Raw genomic sequence first — 27,728 nt, 5'->3', positions numbered from 1 at the left:
TGGGGTAAGGTGAGGTGAGGTGGGGTATGGTGAGGGTATGGTGAGGTGGGGTATGGTGAGGTGAGGTATGGTGAGGTGAAAAAGGATTATAAAGTGAGCAGGAATCCACCACTTGACCTTTTATCTGGCAGCATGCATGGGTCTGCTTCCCACTGGTCTGACGGGACTGTGTGGGATCAGGAGGCGGGACTGTGTGGGATCAGGAGGCGGGACTGTGTGGGATCAGGAGGCGGGACTGTGTGGGATCAGGAGGCGGGACTGTGTGGGATCAGGAGGCGGGACTGTGTGGGATCAGGAGGCGGGACTGTGTGGGATCAGGAGGCGGGACTGTGTGGGATCAGGAGGCGGGACTGTGTGGGATCAGGAGGCGGGACTGCATACTGGTTGCCAGAGAGAGCTACTGTGGCGGGCGCTCTGCCCGGTAGATGCCACTGTGCTCTGGGACTAGGAGGAGACGGGACTGCCTACTGGTTGCCAGAGAGAGCTTACTGTGGTGGGCGCTCTGCCCGGTAGATGGCACTGGGCTCTGGGACTAGGAGGAGACGGGACTGCCTACTGGTTGCCAGAGAGAGCTTACTGTGGTGGGTGCTCTGCCCGGTAGATGGCACTGGGCTCTGGGACCAGGAGGAAGGTTGGAGTGGAAGAACATGGGGGAAGATGTAGAGCCCTTCTGACTGAAGATGGAGAATCTGTTACAAACCTTCTGTTACCTTCCATGTGAAGCATCCATGTGGGAAATGACATGTCTTTCAGTGTCCACTCCAAAATTGGTTTTCTAAATATCATAGGGTTTTGATAGTGTTATCTTCTGTTTTTTCACGGCTGTTATTCCTGAATATGTAACGCTGCTCTGTTTTACATAACTGGCACGACAGAGTGGGTTTAACACGACCCTCCACCCAATGGCTCTGATGGATGAAACCTGTTTTATACATAGGCATGCACAGCCACAATATCGCTTTATGTCTCTTTCCCTGTCTCTCTCTCTCCCCATTTTTCTCTCTCCCTCTCTCTTCCCATTTTTCTCTCTCCCTCTCTCTTCCCATTTTTCTCTCTCCCTCTCTCTCTTCCCATTTCTCTCTCTCCCTCTCTCTCTTCCCATTTTTCTCTCTCCCTCTCTCTTCCCATTTTTCTCTCTCCCTCTCTCTCTTCCCATTTCTCTCTCTCCCTCTCTCTCTTCCCATTTCTCTCTCTCCCTCTCTCTTCCCATTTCTCTCTCTCCCTCTCTCTCTTCCCATTTTTCTCTCTCCCTCTCTCTCTTCCCATTTTTCTCTCTCCCTCTCTCTCTTCCCATTTTTCTCTCTCCCTCTCTCTCTTCCCATTTTTCTCTCTCCCTCTCTCTCTTCCCATTTTTCTCTCTCCCTCTCTCTCTTCCCATTTTTCTCTCTCCCTCTCTCTCTTCCCATTTTTCTATCTCCCTCTCTCTCTCCCCATTTTTCTCTCTCCCACTCACACATGTGATATCCCCTGGACTCTGTCTGTCCATGTCAGCCCTGTCACTGTCAGCGACCTATAACCCCGTTCCATCAGTGTTCTCTAAGGGTCCTGACCCCCCTGACCTCTTTCTTCTCTCCCTGTGACAGGTCTGTGATGGCCATGAGCATCTTGGAGGGCAGTGCCACCGAGGCCGTTCAGATCTGGACACCAGAGACTCCGAGCTGGTGCTAAGGACATGGGACTCTCCCTCAGAGTTAGCGACAGGCTCAGCAGCACGAGACGTTACAGTGACAAACCAGCGGTGGTGCAGGACTGCTGCCCTCAGAGCCTTCTCACCCCCTGCAGGACGTCACCACCACAGGCCCAGCAGCTCCCAGTAAGTAGCTACCCGTAAGGTGCATTGGGGGGCCGGGGGGAAATTAAAAACAGTGTTGACATCACTCCAGTCGAGAGACTGACAGATATTACAAATCAGCAATGCTGCACTGGAGTAGAAAAGATTCCATTTGTGTGCTGGAATAACTTAATAGATGTGGACCAGCCTGGTGTTTTTAGTTCTCTTCAAGATGAACATTTTTGATCTGCCTCTCAGCCAGTTTCCACTCAGTATTCAGTAAAATAACTAAACTGACACTGCAGAACAAAAGAACAACATACATTTTGTTATTGAAGAGCGAGTTTAAAGATGGGTGTGAGGAGCAGGTTTTGGGGGAGTAACTAAGTACATGTAATCTGATTTACAATTTTTTTTTATAAATTACAATACCAGCTAAAATATTGTAAACAGATTACATACTTTTGAAAAACTAGATTACTTTAAAATTCAGAACGGATGTTTGTGAGAGAAAGAAATGCATTTAGACACCTTTCGGTTTCTCAGTGACATTCAATTCACCATTGAAAAAAGGTGTTTCAGTTTGTTTCACCTGAGAGTCTGATCACCAGTCAGACCACCATGATGACACACCAGATGATGACCACCAATCAGAGACCACTATGATGACACACCAGATGTGTTTGATGGATCCTTTTCTAAAAGCCGGTGTGATGTGTTTTACATCATTCCTGCTATATTTCTGTATTTTGGAACTTCTGTATCTTGAAAATTGTATTGCTTATATACAAAACATTTAGTCAACAATGGACAAATGATACAAATTAAGGGGAAGTAATCCAAAAGTAATAGAAAATAATCAGATTACCTCACGGAGTTTGAGTAATCCAAAACCTACGTTACTGATTACAATTGTGGACAGGGAAGGTGCTGTTTTCAAGGGATTGTTAAATATATGAACTATTTGGTTGTAATATCAGCACCTCTTAAAGAGCAGAGTCAGAACAGCACATCCCATTATTCCATGTTTATCTCTATCAGAGTTCTACAGCAAGGAACTGCATGCTTTTCATCAGTAAACATCAACTGGTCATTTAACTCACAATATTGCTCAATATTGGCCACCATTAATTGGATTTGAGTGATCTAAAATAAGTTGAATATACTTGCCTAGTATGAGTGGTTTTAGGTTCATTTCCCATCCTTTGTGGGCTCTGCTTGTCAAGCAGCAGAAGGACCAATTCGCCGATGTACTGTTATCTGATATTTACTTTGCTAGCTACCTGATGATAATGTTTACTCTGCTAGCTACCTGATGATAATGTTTACTCTGCTAGCTACCTGATGATAATGTTTACTTTGCTAGCTACCTGATGATAATGTTTACTCTGCTAGCTACCTGATGATAATGTTTACTCTGCTAGCTACCTGATGATAATGTTTACTTTGCTAGCTACCTGACGATAACATTTACTTTGCTAGCTACCTGACGATAATGTTTACTTTGCTAGCTATCTGATGATAATGTTTACTTTGCTAGCTATCTGATGATAATGTTTACTTTGCTAGCTACCTGATCATAATGTTTACTTTGCTAGCTACCGGTAGACCTAATGTCGTTTTTCTCCCACCAACCCAGGCTTATCTAGTGAAGTTGGCTAACATTATCCCCTTTCAACATTGTTAATAAGGGTTTAATCAGGATTGCTGCTGATAGACGACATTGACTGAGGGACCACGTCAAATTGGCTAGTGGGCTAACAACAAATGACGTCAATATGGCGAGTTAACAAGTTACCATTCAGGGGATAAACTAGATGGCCGTATTGGAATATCTATAGTAGGGTTGGGCGGTTTCCAGATTGTCATCCTCATACCGTCCTTCTCTCACACCGGGATTTAGGGTACTACTGGCTTAGTACACAAAAATGCAAAGAAGCCCATTGGGCGTCTATTAGCAAAATAACAACAAAATTAGCACAAGTAACAGCAAAATATTGCTAGCAAAATATGCTAACGAGTGCAAACGAAAGTAAACAAATTGCGAAGGCAGGCAATGCAGCTCATAAAGTTATACATATATAGGTAGGAGCCACCGAAATGATATGTTTGATTTTAGACATTTTACAAACGAATATGAGCGAGAGACATTATTAATTTGCACAAAGTTTTGACGGCATGCTTGTCTGAAGGACACGGTCTGTGTGGCGTCGCTAGGGCAACGGGCCCGCGCTGTTCTGAGGCGATGGGGAGAAGCAGACGGCCCAGAACGGAGAGGAAATCAAGCTGCAGTGGCAGCTGTACAGAACTCATTCAACGGGCTTTGACACCTCAAACACAGCAGAAAGCTCACGCAATATGATGCACCGTGACGTTATTCATTCAGCCACGTACTTAGATAACGAGCAAGTTAATCTTAGGTGTCGCCCTAATGCAGAAAGATAACACTTCCTGTGTTTTGTAAATGTAGATCTACAATGCTTCTTATTGTAATGTCTGCTCGGCATCAGACTGATTTCGTTCTTCAGTTGCACTTCTTCACTCAGAATGGCCGTTTGTGAATTCTCATCTATCAGCAGATTGTGCTTTGACTGATGTGAGGCTACTGTTCTCCAGTACTTTCCCCTGGGTAGCCAGCCTACTGTTCTCCAGTACTTTTCTCTGGGTAGCCAGCCTACTGTTCTCCAGTACTTTTCTCTGGGTAGCCAGCCTACTGTTCTCCAGTACTTTTCTCTGGGTAGCCAGCCTACTGTTCTCCAGTACTTTTCTCTGGGTAGCCAGCCTACTGTTCTCCAGTACTTTCCCCTGGGTAGCCAGCCTACTGTTCTCCAGTACTTTTCTCTGGGTAGCCAGCCTACTTGTTCTCCAGTACTTTCCCCTGGGTAGCCAGCCTACTTGTTCTCCAGTACTTTTCTCTGGGTAGCCAGCCTACTGTTCTCCAGTACTTTTCTCTGGGTAGCCAGCCTACTGTTCTCCAGTACTTTTCTCTGGGTAGCCAGCCTACTGTTCTCCAGTACTTTTCTCTGGGTAGCCAGCCTACTGTTCTCCAGTACTTTTCTCTGGGTAGCCAGCCTACTGTTCTCCAGTACTTTTCTCTGGGTAGCCAGCCTACTGTTCTCCAGTACTTTTCTCTGGGTAGCCAGCCTACTGTTCTCCAGTACTTTTCTCTGGGTAGCCAGCCTACTGTTCTCCAGTACTTTTCTCTGGGTAGCCAGCCTACTGTTCTCCAGTACTTTTCTCTGGGTAGCCAGCCTACTGTTCTCCAGTACTTTTCTCTGGGTAGCCAGCCTACTGTTCTCCAGTACTTTTCTCTGGGTAGCCAGCCTACTGTTCTCCAGTACTTTTCTCTGGGTAGCCAGCCTACTGTTCTCCAGTACTTTTCTCTGGGTAGCCAGCCTACTGTTCTCCAGTACTTTTCTCTGGGTAGCCAGCCTACTGTTCTCCAGTACTTTTCTCTGGGTAGCCAGCCTACTGTTCTCCAGTACTTTCCCCTGGGTAGCCAGCCTACTGTTCTCTGGTAAAATGCTACCTTCACCTATCTGAAATTACATGATCAATTGCTAAACTTCCAGATAATGAAAAGCATGCATTTCCTTGCAGTGTAACTCTGATAAAACTAAATGTGGAATTTTGGGAAATGTGTAGTCCTGACTGCTCTTCAAGAGGTGATGATATTGAAACCAAATCGTTAGATTTATTTAACAAGCCCTTAAACGGCACATAGTTGTCAATGGTTTAGAGGAGCTGGTGGTCTCCTTGCTCATCAGCAGTCAAATGGAACGTTCCACACTGTATTGGGGCGTTGTATTGATAACTGCCTATAGAGAGGGCCGTAGAGTCACGGAGGCACTCTGAACATTCTGGGATCCACGGTGTCAGTGGTATTTTTCTATAGCCACAAGCTCTGTCCTCCAATAGTACTGGCTGTCTCACAGGCTCTTTCTCAATGTGTCTTTCTGGGATTCTTCTATCCTCAAAATGAATTGGTCACTCCCCTCTGACCTTCTCCGTCATGGGGTTTGAGAAGGAATCAAGGAAAGTTCAATTGAGACAGAGGCACAGAGCCACAGTGTTAATGTCAGAGACTGAATCAGATGGGGCCTCTCAACCTCTAATTAAAATCATTAATCACAGCTCTCATAAACCAGATGTCTCTCTAGGATGTCTCCTTCCCTCTTCTCCTCTATGATGTCTCCTTCCCTCTTCTCCTCTCTATGATGTCTCCTTCCCTCTTCTCCTCTCTATGATGTCTCCTTCCCTCTTCTCCTCTCTATGATGTCTCCTTCCCTCTTCTCCTCTCTATGATGTCTCCTTCCCTCTTCTCCTCTCTATGATGTCTCCTTCCCTCTTCTCCTCTCTATGATGTCTCCTTCCCTCTTCTCCTCTCTATGATGTCTCCTTCCCTCTTCTCCTCTCTAGGATGTCTCCTTCCCTCTTCTCCTCTCTAGGATGTCTCCTTCCCTCTTCTCCTCTCTAGGATGTCTCCTTCCCTCTTCTCCTCTCTAGGATGTCTCCTTCCCTCTTCTCCTCTCTAGGATGTCTCCTTCCCTCTTCTCCTCTCTAGGATGTCTCCTTCCCTCTTCTCCTCTCTAGGATGTCTCCTTCCCTCTTCTCCTCTCTAGGATGTCTCCTTCCCTCTTCTCCTCTCTAGGATGTCTCCTTCCCTCTTCTCCTCTCTAGGATGTCTCCTTCCCTCTTCTCCTCTCTAGGATGTCTCCTTCCCTCTTCTCCTCTCTAGGATGTCTCCTTCCCTCTTCTCCTCTCTAGGATGTCTCCTTCCCTCTTCTCCTCTCTAGGATGTCTCCTTCCCTCTTCTCTATGCTACTGCTACTGCAAGAGACACTTGCTGCATAATTAGGCCACATTATTACCAAAAACCACTGCCCTGTCACTGTCTCTGCATTAGCCCCATTACAGTAGTCATTAGATTTCAGATGTAACTAATAGAGACGTTTACAATATGTCTCTTTAGCCCGTGTTTTCTGTCTGTTCTCTGTAAATGCCTGATATTTCAATGCCCATGTTTTCTCTCTCTGTTCTCTGACTGTAGGTGTAAGATGTCTTTTGTAGCTCTAATGGAAAATGATTTGCATTTTGATTAGTAAAATCCCAGTGTCTCTCCATCGTCTGTCTCTTTCTCCATCTCCAGGACCCCAGTAACAGCAGTGTTGTATAGAGACTCTCTGTAAGCTGTGCGTCTGATGAGGATGTCTGATCCTGTTACTGTAAAGGACATCAGTAGGACTGAGACCATGAAGGTTTGTGAGGCTGGAGTGGAGCTGGAGGCAGCAGACTGGACCGACACCACAACATTAGGAGCAGACAGCAGACAGAACGGTGTGAAGGACAAACCCAAACCGTCTGGGAGCCTGGTGCCGGAACACAATGCCACCGGTCACCAAGACGGAAGCTGCTGTGACAACAAGAGGGAAACGTCACAGGTAAACACACCTGTGTAAACATAAACGGAGCCTTTTAGTGTGGACCAATGAGATCAGTTTTCCATTATATCACAGCCACAATTTGAACATGTTTTACCAGTACCAACAATGTAAATATGGTAATATAATTGAACTATGATAATGTGATTGAGCTCAGGATCAGTCATTAAAACACTCTAATGTAACAGCTAATACAAGTTGGTGGAAGAAGATGAGCTGATGCAGTGCAGCAAAACGTTCCTTTGTCTCTGGGTTGGAGGTAATGTTGACAGGCAGCAGAGAGGGTATTGTCTCTGGGTTGGAGGTAATGTTGACAGGCAGCAAAACGTTCCTTTGTCTCTGGGTTGGAGGTAATGTTGACAGGCAGCAAAACGTTCCTTTGTCTCTGGGTTGGAGGTAATGTTGACAGGCAGCAAAACGTTCCTTTGTCTCTGGGTTGGAGGTAATGTTGACAGGCAGCAGAGGGTAATGTCTCTGGGTTGGAGGTAATGTTGACAGGCAGCAGAGAGGGTATTGTCTCTGGGTTGGAGGTAATGTTGACAGGCAGCAAAACTTTCCTTTGTCTCTGGGTTGGAGGTAATGTTGACAGGCAGCAAAACGTTCCTTTGTCTCTGGGTTGGAGGTAATGTTGACAGGCAGCAAAACGTTCCTTTGTCTCTGGGTTGGAGGTAATGTTGACAGGCAGCAGAGGGTAATGTCTCTGGGTTGGAGGTAATGTTGACAGGCAGCAGAGAGGGTATTGTCTCTGGGTTGGAGGTAATGTTGACAGGCAGCAGAGAGGGTATTGTCTCTGGGTTGGAGGTAATGTTGACAGGCAGCAGAGGGTATTGTCTCTGGGTTGGAGGTAATGTTGACAGGCAGCAAAACGTTCCTTTGTCTCTGGGTTGGAGGTAATGTTGACAGGCAGCAGAGGGTAATGTCTCTGGGTTGGAGGTAATGTTGACAGGCAGCAGAGGGTATTGTCTCTGGGTTGGAGGTAATGTTGACAGGCAGCAGAGGGTATTGTCTCTGGGTTGGAGGTAATGTTGACAGGCAGCAGAGGGTATTGTCTCTGGGTTGGAGGTAATGTTGACAGGCAGCAAAACGTTCCTTTGTCTCTGGGTTGGAGGTAATGTTGACAGGCAGCAAAACGTTCCTTTGTCTCTGGGTTGGAGGTAATGTTGACAGGCAGCAGAGGGTAATGTCTCTGGGTTGGAGGTAATGTTGACAGGCAGCAGAGGGTATTGTCTCTGGGTTGGAGGTAATGTTGACAGGGTATTGTCTCTGGATTGGAGGTAATGTTGACAGGCAGCAGAGAGGGTATTGTCTCTGGGTTGGAGGTAATGTTGACAGGCAGCAAAATGTTCCTTTGTCTCTGGGTTGGAGGTAATGTTGACATGCAGCAGAGGGTATTGTCTCTGGGTTGGAGGTAATGTTGACAGGCAGCAGAGAGGGTATTGTCTCTGGGTTGGAGGTAATGTTGACAGGCAGCAGAGAGGGTATTGTCTCTGGGTTGGAAGTAGTGTTGACAGGCAGCAGAGAGGGTATTGTCTCTGGGTTGGAGGTAATGTTCACATGCAGCAGAGGGTATTGTCTCTGGGTTGGAGGTAATGTTGACATGCAGCAGAGAGAGTATTGTCTCTGGGTTGGAGGTAATGTTGACAGGCAGCAGAGTGTCTCTGGGTTGGAGGTAATGTTGACAGGCAGCAGAGGGTATTGTCTCTGGGTTGGAGGTAATGTTGACAGGCAGCAGAGGGTATTGTCTCTGGGTTGGAGGTAATGTTGACAGGCAGCAGAGGGTTTTGTCTCTGGGTTGGAGGTAATGTTGACAGGCAGCAGAGGGTTTTGTCTCTGGGTTGGAGGTAATGTTGACAGGCAGCAGAGGGTTTTGTCTCTGGGTTGGAGGTAATGTTGACAGGCAGCAGAGTGTCTCTGGGTTGGAGGTAATGTTGACAGGCAGCAGAGTGTCTCTGGGTTGGAGGTAATGTTGACAGGCAGCAGAGTGTCTCTGGGTTGGAGGTAATGTTGACAGGCAGCAGAGTGTCTCTGGGTTGGAGGTAATGTTGACAGGCAGCAGTATAAATGGGAAGCAGGAGAAGTAAAAGTGGTCGGTGGCTGGCGCTCCAGCCAGACTGAAGAAGACAGATAAGCCAGGATTTGGGATCCAGATTATCTACAAACTTCCAGTGTGTCACCCTGAGAGAGAGACTGAATGGGTGCCGGATGGGGGGAGAGAGGGAGTGGTGTGCTCTTCTCTGTGTCACCCTGAGAGAGAGACTGAATGGGTGCCGGATGGGGGGAGAGAGGGAGTGGTGTGCTCTTCTCTGTGTCACCCTGAGAGAGAGACTGAATGGGTGCCGGATGGGGGGAGAGAGGGAGTGGTGTGCTCTTCTCTGTGTCACCCTGAGAGAGAGACTGAATGGGTGCCGGATGGGGGGAGAGAGGGAGTGGTGTGCACTTCTCTGTGTGTCTCTCCTCTGTGACTTTGCCACCATCTGCCCCAGCCACGTTCTCTCTCTCAGGCCAGGTACCTTGTAGTGCAGACGTCAGCGTTTCCTTCTCTCCTCTCTCTTTGTCCCTTTCCTTTCTGCCCTGTTCAATTATCTGATCTACTGGTGCGTTCACACCTACTGTCTCACACACACACGCGCGCCACTCACTGTCTCTAAGGGTCATACACATGCCTGAAAATGGTCCATTTCCATCTTTATTTCATTAATGTTATCTGACCCTCCAGCGCAGCGGGGAAAGGAACTGTCCTCTGGTTGGTTTTAGAGGACGGGGCCAGGAGAAGAGGGAGTGTGTGTGTGTGTGTGTGTGTGTGTGTACAGACGGTGTCTCAGCAGCAGCCCGAGTGGAGCATGGAGCCTGCCAGCCGTTCTGTCTAAATCAGACTCCGCTTTCGTCTCTGACTCTCTAGGACCTCTCCCTGTACACACACGCTCTCGAACACACACACACACACACACGAAGAGCAGAGGCATTGAGATGTCGTCCCCTGCTGCCTCCTGCTCCTCTTCAAACTCAGAACACTTCTCTTTGCTCTAGTCTACATGACAGGAAACTGGGTCTGAGAGAGAGAGATGTGAAACTGGGTCTGAGAGAGAGAGATGTGAAACTGGGTCTGAGAGAGAGAGATGTGAAACTGGGTCTGAGAGGGAGAGATGTGAAACTGGGTCTGAGGGGGAGAGATGTGAAACTGGGTCTGAGGGGGAGAGATGTGAAACTGGGTCTGAGGGGGAGAGATGTGAAACTGGGTCTGAGGGGGAGAGATGTGAAACTGGGTCTGAGGGGGAGAGATGTGAAACTGGGTCTGAGGGGGAGAGATGTGAAACTGGGTCTGAGGGGGAGAGATGTGAAACTGGGTCTGAGGGGGAGAGATGTGAAACTGGGTCTGAGGGGGAGAGATGTGAAACTGGGTCTGAGGGGGAGAGATGTGAAACTGGGTCTGAGGGGGAGAGATGTGAAACTGGGTCTGAGGGGGAGAGATGTGAAACTGGGTCTGAGGGGGAGAGATGTGAAACTGGGTCTGAGGGGGAGAGATGTGAAACTGGGTCTGAGGGGGAGAGATGTGAAACTGGGTCTGAGGGGGAGAGATGTGAAACTGGGTCTGAGGGGGAGAGATGTGAAACTGGGTCTGAGGGGGAGAGATGTGAAACTGGGTCTGAGGGGGAGAGATGTGAAACTGGGTCTGAGGGGGAGAGATGTGAAACTGGGTCTGAGGGGGAGAGATGTGAAACTGGGTCTGAGGGGGAGAGATGTGAAACTGGGTCTGAGGGGGAGAGATGTGAAACTGGGTCTGAGGGGGAGAGATGTGAAACTGGGTCTGAGGGGGAGAGATGTGAAACTGGGTCTGAGGGGGAGAGATGTGAAACTGGGTCTGAGGGGGAGAGATGTGAAACTGGGTCTGAGGGGGAGAGATGTGAAACTGGGTCTGAGGGGGAGAGATGTGAAACTGGGTCTGAGGGGGAGAGATGTGAAACTGGGTCTGAGGGGGAGAGATGTGAAACTGGGTCTGAGGGGGAGAGATGTGAAACTGGGTCTGAGGGGGAGAGATGTGAAACTGGGTCTGAGGGGGAGAGATGTGAAACTGGGTCTGAGGGGGAGAGATGTGAAACTGGGTCTGAGGGGGAGAGATGTGAAACTGGGTCTGAGGGGGAGAGATGTGAAACTGGGTCTGAGGGGGAGATGGAATGGCTGAGGGATGTGAAACTGGGTCTGAGGGGGAGAGATGTGAAACTGGGTCTGAGGGGGAGAGATGTGAAACTGGGTCTGAGGGGGAGAGATGTGAAACTGGGTCTGAGGGGGAGAGATGTGAAACTGGGTCTGAGGGGGAGAGATGTGAAACTGGGTCTGAGGGGGAGAGATGTGAAACTGGGTCTGAGGGGGAGAGATGTGAAACTGGGTCTGAGGGGGAGAGATGTGAAACTGGGTCTGAGGGGGAGAGATGTGAAACTGGGTCTGAGGGGGAGAGATGTGAAACTGGGTCTGAGGGGGAGAGATGTGAAACTGGGTCTGAGGGGGAGAGATGTGAAACTGGGTCTGAGGGGGAGAGATGTGAAACTGGTCTGAGGGGGAGAGATGTGAAACTGGGTCTGAGGGGGAGAGATGTGAAACTGGGTCAGAGGGGGAGAGATGTGAAAATGGGGTCTGAGGGGGATGTGAAAATGGGTCTGAGAGGGAGAGGGGTGTGGAAATGGGGTCTGAGGGGGATGTGAAAATGGGTCTGAGAGGGGTGTGGAAATGGGGTCTGAGGGGGAGAGGGGTGTGGAAATGGGGTCTGAGGGGGAGAGGGGTGTGAAAATGGGTCTGAGAGGGATGTGAAACTGGGTCAGAGGGGGAGAGATGTGAAACTGGGTCAGAGGGGGAGAGATGTGAAACTGGGTCAGAGGGGGAGAGATGTGAAAATGGGGTCTGAGGGGGAGAGGGGTGTGGAAATGGGGTCTGAGGGGGATGTGAAAATGGGTCTGAGAGGGGTGTGGAAATGGGGTCTGAGGGGGAGAGGGGTGTGGAAATGGGGTCTGAGGGGGAGAGGGGTGTGAAAATGGGTCTGAGAGGGATGTGAAAATGGGGTCTGAGGGGGAGAGATGTGAAACTGGGTCAGAGGGGGAGAGATGTGAAACTGGGTCAGAGGGGGAGAGATGTGAAACTGGGTCAGAGGGGGAGAGATGTGAAAATGGTGTCTGAGAGGGGTGTGGAAATGGGGTCTGAGGGGGAGAGGGGTGTGGAAATGGGGTCTGAGGGGGAGAGGGGTGTGAAAATGGGTCTGAGAGGGATGTGAAAATGGGGTCTGAGGGGGAGAGATGTGAAACTGGGTCTGAGGGGGAGAGATGTGAAACTGGGTCAGAGGGGGAGAGATGTGAAACTGGGTCAGAGGGGGAGAGATGTGAAAATGGGGTCTGAGGGGGAGAGGGATGTGAAAATGGGGTCTGAGGGGGAGAGGGGTGTGGAAATGGGTCTGAGGGGGATGTGAAAATGGGTCTGAGGGGGAGAGATGTGAAACTGGGTCTGAGGGGGAGAGATGTGAAACTGGGTCTGAGGGGGAGAGATGTGAAACTGGGTCTGAGGGGGAGAGATGTGAAACTGGGTCAGAGGGGGAGAGATGTGAAACTGGGTCAGAGGGGGAGAGATGTGAAAATGGGGTCTGAGGGGGATGTGAAAATGGGTCTGAGAGGGAGAGGGGTGTGGAAATGGGGTCTGAGGGGGATGTGAAAATGGGTCTGAGAGGGGTGTGGAAATGGGGTCTGAGGGGGAGAGGGGTGTGGAAATGGGGTCTGAGGGGGAGAGGGGTGTGAAAATGGGTCTGAGAGGGATGTGAAACTGGGTCAGAGGGGGAGAGATGTGAAACTGGGTCAGAGGGGGAGAGATGTGAAACTGGGTCAGAGGGGGAGAGATGTGAAAATGGGGTCTGAGGGGGAGAGGGGTGTGGAAATGGGGTCTGAGGGGGATGTGAAAATGGGTCTGAGAGGGGTGTGGAAATGGGGTCTGAGGGGGAGAGGGGTGTGGAAATGGGGTCTGAGGGGGAGAGGGGTGTGAAAATGGGTCTGAGAGGGATGTGAAAATGGGGTCTGAGGGGGAGAGATGTGAAACTGGGTCTGAGGGGGAGAGATGTGAAACTGGGTCAGAGGGGGAGAGATGTGAAACTGGGTCAGAGGGGGAGAGATGTGAAACTGGGTCAGAGGGGGAGAGATGTGAAAATGGGGTCTGAGGGGGAGAGGGATGTGAAAATGGGGTCTGAGGGGGAGAGGGGTGTGGAAATGGGTCTGAGGGGGATGTGAAAATGGGTCTGAGAGGGGTGTGGAAATGGGGTCTGAGGGGGAGAGGGGTGTGGAAATGGGGTCTGAGGGGGAGAGGGGTGTGGAAATGGGTCTGAGGGGGAGAGGGATGTGAAAATGGGTCTGAGAGGGATGTGAAAATGGGGTCTGAGGGGGAGAGGGGTGTGGAAATGGGGTCTGAGGGGGAGAGGGGTGTGGAAATGGGGTCTGAGGGGGAGAGGGATGTGAAAATGGGTCAGAAGGGGAGAGATGTGAACATGAGCTGAGAGAAAATACATTTTAATGTACATAGTAGTCAGACTCTGCCTATATTGATTGGCTGAGCTCTTTAGTGGGATGCACGTTGACATCCAACATGTGTGACGTATGTATTCAGCCTTCCTGTTGTTCTGGACCACAATATTCATTAACCTTGTAGTCTTGTTAGCTAAACTCCTCCTTTTTGTGGTCCGTTTGGGACAGCAGCAGTCTCCTGTATCAGCTGGCCAGTCGGTGAGGGGCTCTAAGGTACAGTCGGTGGATTAGCATGATGCCTGGCATGTCTGCCTGGCAACTACCACATAATCATTTTATCTCCGGTGTTTCTGCTGAGAAGACGGATTTATCCCGCATGTCTTATTATATATTTGCCTGCTGTTGACTTGGTTCTTGTGATGTAGTGAACAGGGGGGTTCATACTCATTCTGTGGAGGCCCTAGTGTCCGAGGGTTTGGGGTTTGTCATTTCAGTTAAGACCGAGACAACCAGGTGAGTGCAGCTCTTTACTAATTAGTAACCTTCATTTATCAATGGAGTACCAGGGACCTGCAGACACTCTGCCCTCCGTGGAATGAGTCTGACACGTGATTAAAGTCATCCCTTTAAAAACATCCAGTGGAATGAGTCTGACATGTGATTTAAGTCATCCCTTTAAAAACATCCCGTGGAATGAGTCTGACATGTGATTAAAGTCATCCCTTTAAAAACATCCCGTTGAATGAGTCTGACATGTGATTTAAGTCATCCCTTTAAAAACATCCAGTGGAATGAGTCTGACACGTGATTTAAGTCATCCCTTTAAAAACATCTAGACTTGTGGTGGCGCGTTAGTATTATTTATCTCCATTTGCATGATGTTCAGATGTTTAAACTGACTTATTTACGTGTTTGCTAACCATCACGTTAGTTACATGCTTGGATTGGATTCACCCAAGTCATTTTGAGGTCTGAACATATTCTGTTGGTCGTGATTGGTGCTTGCTGGCCTTTACGTCTTGGTTTGTATTTTTATTTGGTCGGTTCGCGTTTTGAAATGATCAACGCACGTTATCTAAAGGAATATATTTTTAACCGTTGTCAATATACTGTACTCTCCCTCAGTCCAGGGCCAAGGTAAAGTTAGTACGGAGCCTGGCTGTCTGTGAAGAGTCCTCTCCTCCCTTTCTAACTGCACACCAGCTGACTCCAGATCCTCAGGTAAACCTTTAGTCACACACACACCTCTCTGGGTAAACCTTTAGACACACACACACACACACACCTCTCTGGGTAAACCTTTAGACACACACACACACACACACCTCTCTGGGTAAACCTTTAGACACACACACACACACACACCTCTCTGGGTAAACCTTTAGACACACACACACACACACACCTCTCTGGGTAAACCTTTAGTCACACACACACCTCTCTGGGTAAACCTTTAGTCACACACACACCTCTCTGGGTAAACCTTTAGACACACACACACACACACACACACACACACCTCTCTGGGTAAACCTTTAGTCACACACACACCTCTCTGGGTGAACCTTTAGTCACACACACACCTCTCTGGGTAAACCTTTAGACACACACACACACACACACACACACCTCTCTGGGTAAACCTTTAGACACACACACACACACACACACACACACACACACACACACCTCTCTGGGTAAACCTTTAGTCACACACACACCTCTCTGGGTAAACCTTTAGTCACACACACACCTCTCTGGGTAAACCTTTAGACACACACACACCTCTCTGGGTAAACCTTTAGACACACACACACCTCTCTGGGTAAACCTTTAGACACACACACACCTCTCTGGGTAAACCTTTAGACACACACACACCTCTCTGGGTAAACCTTTAGTCACACACACACCTCTCTGGGTAAACCTTTAGACACACACACACACACACACACACACACACCTACCTCTCTGGGTAAACCTTTAGACACACACACACACACACACACACACACACACACACACACACACACACACACACACACACCTCTCTGGGTAAACCTTTAGACACACACACACACACACACACACCTCTCTGGGTAAACCTTTAGACACACACACACACACACACCTCTCTGAGTAAACCTTTAGACACACACACACACACACACCTCTCTGGGTAAACCTTTAGACACACACACACACACACACACACACCTCTGAGTAAACCCCCAGACGACTCCTTCTACCACATTAGCTGTGGCTCATTTCACAAACGTCACTCTGCCTTCTCACCGGACACACACACGAGCCAGAAGCTAGAGGGCCTTGCATTTCATCCAGTCAGCACTAACTTCATCAAACCCACGAGGGTGTTCTCCACCACCAGCCGTTTTGTGTGTGTGTGTGTACCTGCGGTGTGTGTGTGTGTGTGTACCTGCGGAGTGTGTGTGTGTGTACCTGCGGTGTGTGTGTGTGTGTGTGTGTGTGTGCGTCCTGTATTACTCACATCCATTTTAGAGAAGATTGTATTTTCGCGTGTCAGAACATGGAGTCCTGTGGATTGATATAATTGAATAGTAAGGTTGTCACTATGATGTTAGTTCCTCCAACCCATTCCTTTGTCTGGCAGCGCCACTCAAACATGTCCTTGGCTAATGGTGTTTGAAGTGATACAGGTTTTTTTGGGGGGGGGGGGGGGGTGTTGTCTTTCTATGTTAAGTTGCAATTTTTTATGCCAATTATTTCTCCTTGAGTGGAAATGTTTCCTTGGTGTAGACGAGAAAACGAAATGATTCTACTTCTCTGTAAAGATGCATTGTCCTTGTTGTGAAACCGGTTACTAGGAAACCCTGACTAGGTGTTTAAATGGATAGACTTCCTTGAACTAGTGAGATTTAACCCCCTCCTTCTCCGAGTTCTATTCAGTCCTCTTTCACTCTTATCTATCTTTCTCTTCTTCCTCCCTCTCTTTCTCCTCTTTCTGTCTTATGCTCTCTCATTTGCCCTCTCTCTACTTACGCTCTCTCATTCGCCCTCTCTACTTACGCTCTCTCATTCGCCCTCTCATTCGCCCTCTCTCCGCTTACGTTCTCTCATTCGCCCTCTCTCCACTTACGTTCTCTCATTCGCCCTCTCTCCACTTACGTTCTCTCATTCGCCCTCTCTCCACTTCCGCTCTCTCATTCGCCCTCTCTCCACTTCCGCTCTCTCATTCGCCCTCTCTCTACTTCCGCTCTCTCATTCGCCCTCTCTCTACTTCCGCTCTCTCATTCGCCCTCTCTCTACTTCCGCTCTCTCATTCGCCCTCTCTCTACTTCCGCTCTCTCATTCGCCCTCTCTCCACTTACGCTCTCTCATTCGCCCTCTCTCCACTTACGCTCTCTCATTCGCCCTCTCTCCACTTACGCTCTCTCATTCGCCCTCTCTCCACTTACGCTCTCTCATTCGCCCTCTCTCTACTTACGCTCTCTCATTCGCCCTCTCTCTACTTCCGCTCTCTCATTCGCCCTCTCTCTACTTCCGCTCTCTCATTCGCCCTCTCTCTACTTCCTCCCTCTCATTCGCCCTCTCTCTACTTCCGCTCTCTCATTCGCCCTCTCTCTACTTCCGCTCCCTTCCTCACATCTCTTTCTTTGTTGCTTTTCTGTAGTAATATTAGTTATTTTGTTAACCAGTTGTGCTGAATAACTACAGCAAAGCCTCCCTGAGAGGCAGAGGATGTCTTCTTTTTCTTACCTTTTATTTAACTGGGCAAGTCAGTTGAGAACAAATTCTTATTTTCAATGACGGCCTAGGAACAGTGGGTTAACTGCCTTGTTCAGGGGCAGGACAGATTTGTACCTTGTCAGCTGGGGGATTTGATCTACCAACCTTTTGGTTACTGGGCCAACGCTCTAACCGCTAGGCTACCATTATATCACTAATGTAAACATTACATCTACCTTCCAGAAACCACTGGCTCCTAACTTCTTTCCCTAGTTGCCTCTATCCTGAAGTGGTATTTAATTTAAGCTTCTTGCAGCCAGCCCTCTGAATCTGTGTTCCAAATGGCACCCTATCCCCTATGGGCCCTGGTCAAAAGTAATGCCCTATATAGGGAATAGGGTATAATTTAGGTCGCAGGCTGAGTTTCAGTGTGCTGTTCAGCTTTTAGCTCCTCTCTGCCTTTTGTACTAGTGTTGAATAGTGAATCAGAGCAGGGAATGAAGCGCAGCAGAGATTAAGATGAGTAGTGGGGTTAAGCCAAGGTCATGGCTGGGATGCTGAGAAGGCCTTGAAACACACATAACTGGAATGATAGGAATGTACATTTCTCATTCAAGTCAGTACTGTCAAATGGTTATATTCTCCATGCTCGCTAAGCCTTAGACATTTAACAATTCATATTTTAGTAGTTTAGCAGACTCTTATCCAGAGCGACTTACATGCACAATTAGGGGGTTAGGGCAAGGACACATGAACCAATTTTTTTCCACCTAGTCAGCTCGGGGATTTGAACCGGCAACCTTTACTGGCCCACCGCTCTTAACCACTTGGCTACCTGCCACCATTATAACATATAATTAAAGCGAGTGTCAAATGGCCCCCCCCATTCTAGTTATTGTATTTATATGCTAGTCTTCCAAAGGGAGTTCTTTCATGTGGTACAATAAAGGAAATGATTGATGTTAAGGTGTGGAAGGTGAGACAGGCTTTCTATTGGATGGATGTTAAGGTGTGGAAGGTGAGACAGGCTTTCTATTGGATGGATGTGAAGGTGTGGAAGGTGAGACAGGCTTTCTATTGGATGGATGTGAAGGTGTGACAGGCTTTCTATTGGATGTGTTCTCTTCCCCCAACATAAAGCAGATCTATATTTGACTCTCAGTATTCACTCCTCTGTAGGTCCATGTACTGTTAGTGTTTGTTTAGTCACATCATTGTAATGTCAAAATGACGTATGATTTTCGGAAGTTTAAAGATGAAATAAAACAATGTTAATCGTTGTGATGTAATTGACGAGGTGTTTATCGTACGTAGAGGAGGAGGGTTTAACACTCTGTGCAGCACAGGGTTTTAGCTGAGCTGTTATTTGAAATGAAAACGGTGCTCTCGTAGTAAATAAGATGTTTTTTTTTTTTTTATGAGGTCGGTCGGCATGTACTTGTTTTCACAAGCTAAACATGTAAAACCCTTAAATATGTTTTCATTAACTTCCAACCAAGTGTGCGATTGTGAGGATAATTAGATGCAAATTCTTAATGTGACATGCTAATTAATTCAGTCTATTTTAATTTAATTGTAGTGTACTTCTCATATGGCACCCTATTCCCTACAGCGAGGGGGGGAAAGTATTTGATCCCCTGCTGGTTTTGTATGTTTTCCACTGACAAAGAAATGATCAGTCTATAATTTTAATGGTAGGTTTATTTGAACAGTGAGAGACAGAATAACAACAACAAAAATCCAGGAAAACGCACGTCAAAAATGTTACAAATTGATTTGCATTTTAATGAGGGAAATAAGTATTTGACCCCCTCTCAATCAGAAAGATTTCTGGCTCCCAGGTGTCTTTTATACAGGTAAAGAGCTGAGATTAGGAGCACACTCTTAAAGGGAGTGCTCCTGATCTTAGTTTGTTACCTGTATAAAAGACACCTGTCCACAGAAGCAATCAATCAGATTCCAAACTCTCCACCATGGCCAAGACCAAAGAGCACTACAAGGATGTTAGGGACAAGATTGTAGACTTACACAAGGCTGGAATGGGCCACAAGACCATCGCCAAGCAGCTTGGTGAGAAGGTGACAACAGTTGGTGCGATTATTCGCAAATGGAAGAAACACAAAAGAACTGTCAATCTCCCTCGGCCTGGGGCTCCATGCAAGATCTCACCTCGTGGAGTTGCAATGATCATGAGAACGGTGAGGAATCGGCCCAGAACTACACGGGAGGATCTTGTCAATGATCTCCAGGCAGCTGGAACCATAGTCACCAAGAAAACAATTGGTAACACACTACGCCGTGTAGGACTGAAATCCTGCATCCCCCTGCTCAAGAAAGCACATATACATGCCCATCTGAAGTTTGCCAATGAACATCTGAATGATTCAGAGGACAACTGGGGGAAAGTGTTGTGGTCAGATGAGACCAAAATGTAGCTCTTTGGCATCAACTCAACTCGCCGTGTTTGGAGGAGGAGGAATGCTGCCTATGACCCCAAGAACACCATCCCCACCATCAAACATGGAGGTGGAAACATTATGCTTTGGGGGTGTTTTTCTGTTAAGGGGACAGGACAACTTCACCGCATCAAAGGGACGATGGACGGGGCCATGTACCGTCAAATCTTGGGTGAGAACCTCCTTCCCTCAGCCAGGGCATTGAAAATGGGTCGTGGATGGGTATTCCAGCATGACAATGACCCAAAACACACAGCCAAGGCAACAAAGGAGTGGCTCAAGAAGACGCACATTAATGTCCTGGAGTGGCCTAGCCAGTCTCCAGATCCTAATCCCATAGAAAATCTGTGGAGGGAGCTGAAGGTTCGAGTTGCCAAACGTCAGCCTCGAAACCTTAATGACTTGGAGAAGATCTGCAAAGAGGAGTGGGACAAAATCCCTCCTGAGATGTGTGCAAACCTGGTGGCCAACTACAAGAAACGTCTGACCTCCAACAAGGGTTTTGCCACCAAGTACTAAGTCATGTTTTGCACAGGGGGTCAAATACTTATTTCCCTCATTAAAATGCTAATCATTTTCTAACATTTTTGACATGCGTTTTCTGGATTGTTTTGTTGTTATTCTGTCTCACTGTTCAAATAAACCTACCATTAAAATTATATGATAGACTGATAATTTCTTTGTCAGTGGGCAAACGTACAAAATCAGCAGGAGATCAAACACTTTTTACCCCTCACTGTATGTAGTGCACTACTTTTGACCAGGGCTCATAGGGAATAGGCTGCCATTTAGGATACAGATTAATCATGGGGATATTGCTAGTAGCTACCACTGAAGCTTTTATTTTTTACCCTTCAAATTCTCATCCAGATATCCCAGTCCTTTGATAAGGAGGAGCTGTCTGCCAAGGAGGAGAAAGAGAAGGTGGAGAAACCAGAGAAGATGTCCAGGAAAATGCTGTCAAGAGGTGTGTGAGAGAGTTGGCGGAGAGGTTGATTATCTTTGTGTTGAAAATATAATGGCCATCGCTGCCTTCAGACAGACACGGTTGTGTGTTACAATACAGGACCTTGGAGACGTGAGTTTTAGTCTAGAGAACTAATGAACTGATTCCGGAACATTGAGCTCTCTGAGAATTCTAATATAGAATCCTAGGAGACATTGGGTGTGTTCGTAAATTCACTCTGGCTGTCTACTCCCGGGTTCAGAGCACTCACGTCGGAGTGTGCCAGAGCGCACAATAACCCATTTATTTACTAATGCACAACACCCTTTGAATATGAATATATTATATATGACCAGTGTAAACGTAAGCCCAGTTCGTGCATTCGGAAAGTATTCAGACCCCTTGGACTTTTTCCCACTTTTGTTACAACCTTATTCTAAAATGAATTAAATAGTTTTTTCCCCTCATCAATCTCACACAATACCTGGTCCTCTTGTGTCTAGATTCCAGCCAGGACTACACAGACTCTACTGGAATAGACCTGCATGAGTTCCTGGTCAACACTCTAAAGAACAACCCCAGAGACAGAATGATGCTGTTGAAGTTGGAGCAGGACATTCTGGATTTTATCAGTAATAATGAGTAAGTTATTTAATAAAAACATTTAATGTATTTTTATAAATTTATAGTTAATGCAATTTTATTCGAATTCAATTCTATAGTTGTAGTATTTTAGCCTTTCAGTAAAGCTCATTCAGCTCTTGTGTCTCCTAGAAGCCAGAAGAGGAAGTTCCCTCCCATGACTTCGTACCATAGAATGCTGCTACATCGAGTGGCTGCCTACTTTGGCATGGATCACAATGTTGACCCCACTGGGAAGTCTGTCATCATCAACAAAACTAGCAATACAAGAATGTATGTTTTTCAGTTGATACCAGTCAGTTTTAAAACATTTTTAAATACATTATTACTAAACTACAATAATACATTTTATTACATTCTATGAAGCTTAAATACATCAAATTGCTTTGAAAGTAGAAAGTATGTATTTGGTGTAGGTTTGTTTTTCCCACTCCTCTAAACTTCCAGCAATGTAAATTGTTTTCCACAGACCAGATCAAAAATTCTCAGAACACATAAAAGACGACAAAACGGATGATTTCCAAAAACGCTACATTCTCAAAAGAGACAACGCCAGCTTCGACCGGGAAGACGGCATGGTAGGCCGTTTCTGTGTTCCAATCAAATGTCAACTTGTGTCCCAAATGACACCCTATTCTCTATATAGTGCCCTATGAGCCCTGGTCAACAGAAGTAAAGTATATAGGGAATAGTGTTCCATTTAGGATGCATCCTCAGCGATATGTCTTTGAGAGGGTGACAATCTGGTGCTGCTTTGCGGAAGCTGCTGGCTAGGCTAAGCTGTGCGGAAGCTGCTGGCTAGGCTAAGCTGTGCGGAAGCTGCTGGCTAGGCTAAGCTGTGCGGAAGCTGCTGGCTAGGCTAAGCTGTGCGGAAGCTGCTGGCTAGGCTAAGTTGTGCATGTGCTTGCAGATACGAATGCGCCTGAAAGACGACAGGAGAAGCAAATCTATCGAGGAGAGGGAGGAAGACTATCAGAGAGCCAGGGACAGGATATTTGCACCAGATGTGAGATTTTGGCTAATCAATTTAGATTAATGATGCATTTGTGTTTATTATGAAGTAAAATATGGATAGGCTTTATGGACTGCAAATGACATGTAAGTAAGACATTCAAATAGATGTATTTCTTTCTACAGGGAGATCATTTCCACCTAGATGGAAGGTAAATATTATTCACATATCAGTCTAATTTGACACTTACAACATTTGACTGGTTGGTCCAACGTGGACGGTTTGTCTGGTTGGTCCAACGTGGACGGTTTGTCTGGTTGGTCCAAAGTGGACGGTTTGTCTGGTTGGTCCAAAGTGGACGGTTTGTCTGGTTGGTCCAAAGTGGACGGTTTGTCTGGTTGGTCCAAAGTGGACGGTTGGTCTGGTTGGTCCAACGTGGACGGTTGGTCTGGTTGGTCCAACGTGGACGGTTGGTCTGGTTGGTCCAACGTGGACGGTTGGTCTGGTTGGTCCAACGTGGACGGTTGGTCTGGTTGGTCCAACGTGGACGGTTGGTCTGGTTGGTCCAACGTTGACGGTTCGTCTGGTTGGTCCAACGTTGACGGTTCGTCTGGTTGGTCCAACGTGGACGGTTGGTCTGGCTGGTCCAACGTGGACGGTTGGTCCAACGTGGACGGTTGGTCTGGTTGGTCCAACGTGGACGGTTGGTCTGGTTGGTCCAACGTGGACGGTTGGTCTGGTTGGTCCAACGTGGACGGTTGGTCTGGTTGGTCCAACGTGGACGGTTGGTCCAACGTGGACGGTTGGTCTGGTTGGTCCAACGTGGACGGTTGGTCCAAAGTGGACGGCTCGTCTGGTTGGTCCAACGTGGACGGCTCGTCTGGTTGGTCCAACGTGGACGGCTCGTCTGGTTGGTCCAACGTGGATTTGATACCCTTTGATAATGTTGCATGGTCATCTCCCCATGCAGGAGCCCTGATGAAGAGGCTTGTATCAGCACTCAACAGAGGCGGCAACTCTTCAGGTACTTCCTTTCTGTCACAGATCTCTCTCTCTCACACACACACACACACACACACACACACACACACACACACACACACACACACACACATATCCATCCATTCCTTGTTTCCTCAGACTAGGGGACGGGCGGTCAGCCAGCAGTAGACAGAGCAGCTCTGAGAATGACCCCAAGAACTGTGATGCCCGGCCGTGGAGCAGCACTGATTCAGACAGCTCCAACCGTAACCTGAGGCCGACCATGACCAAGGCCAGCAGCTTCAGCAGCATCTCTGTCCTCATCAGAGGAGACAGCTCAGCCAGCAGCAAGAGCACTGGACGCCTCTCCAAAACAGGCAAGTAACTGGGGGAGGGTGGGGGGGGGTAGTCAAATGCACGTGCGACGTATGGTGTCCAGTCTGCTTTGTTCCACAGCATAGTGAAGCACCTGTTTTAATAACAGAATGAACCCTAAGAATGAAAAAAAAAAATCTGTGTCCATGACTACTGATTTACCCCAAGTGTGGTCAGTCACCCTTAGACAATGTGATACACTAGTTTCTGACTGACATGAGTTGGAATTGGTCCTTCACTGTGTGTCTGTGTGCACCATCCCTGTTTAATACAGGCATACTGGGGGAATGGAGACCCTGTTTTCTTTGTTTCTGCTGTTTTGGTTCTTCCTCGTTCCTTGTCTTTTTGTTGTTGTTGCTGCCTTTGTTCTGGAGGCTTTTCCTCTTGGTTTCATGTGACTCCATTTCCACACTGACTGCGCAGTTTGTTCTTTAACGTTGTTTACGAAGACGGGGCTCACTTTGTGCAGCACAACATCAGCTCTGCTGCTACTGGGAGGCCATTTTGTGTTCCTGTTCGCTCTGTCCTGTGGCTCATCTCTTCTGCATGCAGAGCATGTCATCTTTTTGGTTCTTTGGCGTCATTTCGCATCTTTTGGTTTTAGCATTTTTTCTAATTTTGTTACAGTATCCCCAATTTCTTTAAGTGCTGGTTGTTTAGTTTGTGTAGAAAACATGAAGAATGATGGCCATCACAATTCTGAATTCATTGGCTTTTACTGTTGGCAAGACAGAGAGACATGTTTCTCTCCTCTCCAGTAATACGTCCAGAGACCAAACTGGAGCCCAGATTTCCTCTCTTGTCTGTCCAGATTTCAAAGCTCCTGATGGCTTTGCTTTTGACATCAACTATTAGAGGTTTGCGTACGTGCCAGACGACGAACTTTGACGTTCTACACCAGGAAAAGTTGTCTGTGGTTGCATTACTGACAAACTAATAACATGTTTGTGGTTATACTCTTTAAGATGTGGACCACTTAAAATTACACTTGATACGGGCTCATGCAAGATGCCCACAGAGGGACAAATATCACCTATAGCCAATGAATTCACTCACCGTGTGTCCCACTTTTGAATGGACCAATGGCTATGCTGCTTCTACCCCTGTTACTGCAGAAGTGACCAATAGCTGTCGTCCTTGTACCCCTGCCCAGAGGCTGGCTGTGCATGTGTTACAAGCCACGGTCTCTATTTTTACTTTTTATTTAACTAGGCAAGTCAGTTAAGAACAAATTCTAATTTACAATGAGGGTTACACCTATAGGACGCCTTTCTTGATCCTCTCTGTAGGACGTTTAGTGATCTTTTCATCCCTCCCTCCTCTAGGTTCTGAGTCTTCTAATAGTGTAGGGTCTTCTACGAGTTCCATCTCTCGCCCCCAAGTACTCCACCTGCCTCTCCCTGTCCCAGCTGCTCTAACCCAGGCAGCCGGCCCTGTCGGGGGCCCCAGCACGGTGCTACCTACACCCTCCTCCTCCTCTGCGTCCTCCGCTGCCACGGCCCCCAGCAGTAGTAGAGCTTCTGTACACTGTGATCGGGGCAGCAGGAATGGCCCGGCACCTGCATCCGGCCCAGCGCCAACCCAGGCCACTGCTAATGCTACTAGTTACTATTTGCTTCCCCCAGAAGCCACAGGGATACCGCCTGGCAGTATACTGGTCAACCCACACACAGGTTGGTATCTTCTGATCAGGGTTGGTTCTCGTCCTCAGTTCATATAGGCTGATTGGCCCGTCTCTGTGCTGTCTTTATTTTGGGTTTGATGTGATGTTTTATTCCTGGTTGGTTTTGATCATAGTTCTTGTAAAACAAACTTCTTATTCAGTCTATAAGTCTGTCTGCTCTTCTCTTAAGACTGTTCCTGAAATTTCCACAAACTACATATTTTGTTTTGGGTCACATTTTTATCAAAGCCTTTCCAGATTGAATGGACTAAGGGAGTTGGTAAACCTGTGTATATATTCATGGTGTAGTCATTATTCAGGATACATGTTACTATAGCATAACTCCTATTGACAAAATTATACTCAAATGTCCTATAGCCTCTACTGCAGGGCTGTCCAACCCTCTTCCTGGAGATCTACTGTCCTGTAGGTTTTCAGTCCAACCCTCTTCATGGGGATCTATTGTCCTGTAGGTTTTCAGTCCAACCCTTTTCCTGGAGATCTACTGTCCTGTAGGTTTTCAGTCCAACCCTCTTCCTGGAGATCTACTGTCCTGTAGGTTTTGGCCTGAAAACCCACAGGATGGTAGATCTCCAGGAAGAGGGTTGGACTGAAAACCCACAGGATGGTAGATCTCCAGGAAGAGGGTTGGGCCGCCCTGTTTGGGCCGCCCTGGTTGGGCCGCCCTGGTTGGGCCGCCCTGGTCTACAGTGTATCTAAGTTTGTTGTTCCCCACCTGCAGGCCAACCCTTTGTGAACCCTGACGGCAGTGCTGTGGTCTACAACCCCTCGATGACCTCACAGCAAGGTGGGAGGAGCCAGCAGTCCTTGGCCCCTCCCCTACCACCCCCAGCCCCGCACCAGCCAACCAATCACGTCCTCTCCCAGGTCAGTCAATGAGTCGACAGCTCATGTATCCCTTCAGCCCATTCACTCCCTGCATGCAGTCATTTCTTTACTCTACCTGTTCTCAATTAATATAGTAGATTAGAATACATCATTTTTAATTCATGCCTCCTAATTTCCCAGAGAACATTCATCTACGAGCTAGGGCTGAGTGAATTATCCAGATATCAATCAGGTTCAATTAATTGTGATATTAATCAGCCAGCTCTAGTTCCTCCTATTCAATCACCTCTGACTTCTTAACTTAATGGAGGTCTCTCTCCTCTCTTTCCCTCTGTTCTGTCCTTTTCTCCTCCTTCAGCCGGTTCGGCATCTCCAGCCCTCTGCTCCACAGCCGATCCAGTACTCAACCATCTCTTACCCTCCTCCTCAGTTCCTGCCACTCTCCTCTAACCAACAATACACTTTGGTACCTATCAAACCTCTCTATCTCCCACCTGTCTGTTTCTGTCCAGTTGCCTCTTCAGCACCTTGTCACTTTAATTAGGTGGTCTTTTATAAGACATGGTCGTTACGTGTGTTAATTCCAGACGTGTATATTTTTATACAGAATCTTTGATGTAATGTATGATGGAAAGCCATCTTTATCTGGGAAGACTTTGTGATTGAAGTAGTGTTCAGCAGGATCCTGGATCATGTTCATTTGGCAGAAGACATTTGAAACCAGCAGTTATCCAATGGGAACCCAGAACCTTGTTTTCTGTTGCAAAATGTCTTGCAACTGAGTGCTTGTTGAACATGACCCTGTTTGCCCTTTGACCCAGTTGGGTAGAACATGACCCGGTTAGGTGGAACATGACCCTGTGACCCGGTTAGGTGGAACATGGCCCGGTTAGGTGGAACGTGGCCCGGTTAGGTTGAACGTGGCCCCGTTAGCCGGTTAGGTTGAACGTGGCCCCGTTAGCCGGTTAGGTTGAACGTGGCCCCGTTAGCCGGTGAGGTTGAACGTGGCCCCGTTAGCCGGTGAGGTTGAACGTGGCCCCGTTAGCCGGTGAGGTTGAACGTGGCCCCGTTAGCCGGTGAGGTTGAACGTGGCCCCGTTAGCCGGTGAGGTTGAACGTGGCCCCGTTAGCCGGTGAGGTTGAACGTGGCCCCGTTAGCCGGTGAGGTTGAACGTGGCCCCGTTAGCCGGTGAGGTTGAACGTGGCCCCGTTAGCCGGTGAGGTTGAACGTGGCCCCGTTAGCCGGTGAGGTTGAACGTGGCCCCGTTAGCCGGTGAGGTTGAACGTGGCCCCGTTAGCCGGTGAGGTTGAACGTGGCCCCGTTAGCCGGTGAGGTTGAACGTGGCCCCGTTAGCCGGTGAGGTTGAACGTGGCCCCGTTAGCCGGTGAGGTTGAACGTGGCCCCGTTAGCCGGTGAGGTTGAACGTGGCCCCGTTAGCCGGTGAGGTTGAACGTGG

The 27,728-nt window shown here is 47.9% G+C and overlaps 1 protein-coding gene across 15 annotated transcripts in view; it reads left to right on the top strand.

Annotated features, from left to right (window-relative positions):
- LOC109877641 (R3H domain-containing protein 1) overlaps positions 1-27,728 on the top strand; it is a 63,023-nt gene that overhangs the window by 12,717 nt on the left and 22,578 nt on the right. For 5 of the 15 annotated variants that reach the window (XM_031813241.1, XM_031813240.1, XM_031813251.1 and 2 more), the window contains exons 2-16: positions 1,584-1,813; positions 6,921-7,212; positions 13,929-13,973; positions 14,826-14,921; positions 20,735-20,831; positions 21,314-21,452; positions 21,585-21,725; positions 21,922-22,030; positions 22,363-22,458; positions 22,590-22,615; positions 23,375-23,428; positions 23,545-23,762; positions 25,086-25,433; positions 26,166-26,311; positions 26,631-26,738. In XM_031813241.1, the coding sequence (XP_031669101.1) occupies positions 6,973-7,212; positions 13,929-13,973; positions 14,826-14,921; positions 20,735-20,831; positions 21,314-21,452; positions 21,585-21,725; positions 21,922-22,030; positions 22,363-22,458; positions 22,590-22,615; positions 23,375-23,428; positions 23,545-23,762; positions 25,086-25,433; positions 26,166-26,311; positions 26,631-26,738 (1,863 nt within the window). In that variant the 5' untranslated portion in view covers positions 1,584-1,813; positions 6,921-6,972. The remainder of the gene's footprint in view (positions 1-1,583; positions 1,814-6,920; positions 7,213-13,928; positions 13,974-14,825; positions 14,922-20,734; positions 20,832-21,313; positions 21,453-21,584; positions 21,726-21,921; positions 22,031-22,362; positions 22,459-22,589; positions 22,616-23,374; positions 23,429-23,544; positions 23,763-25,085; positions 25,434-26,165; positions 26,312-26,630; positions 26,739-27,728) is intronic. The other 10 variants (XM_031813242.1, XM_031813245.1, XM_031813244.1 and 7 more) reach the window with 9 other exon arrangements.

Source organism: Oncorhynchus kisutch, unplaced genomic scaffold (assembly GCF_002021735.2).
Source record: "Oncorhynchus kisutch isolate 150728-3 unplaced genomic scaffold, Okis_V2 Okis05a-Okis16b_hom, whole genome shotgun sequence".
Lineage (NCBI taxonomy): Eukaryota > Metazoa > Chordata > Actinopteri > Salmoniformes > Salmonidae > Oncorhynchus > Oncorhynchus kisutch.
Note: the sequence above shows the minus strand (reverse complement) of the source record. Positions and strands in the feature narration are given on the sequence as shown.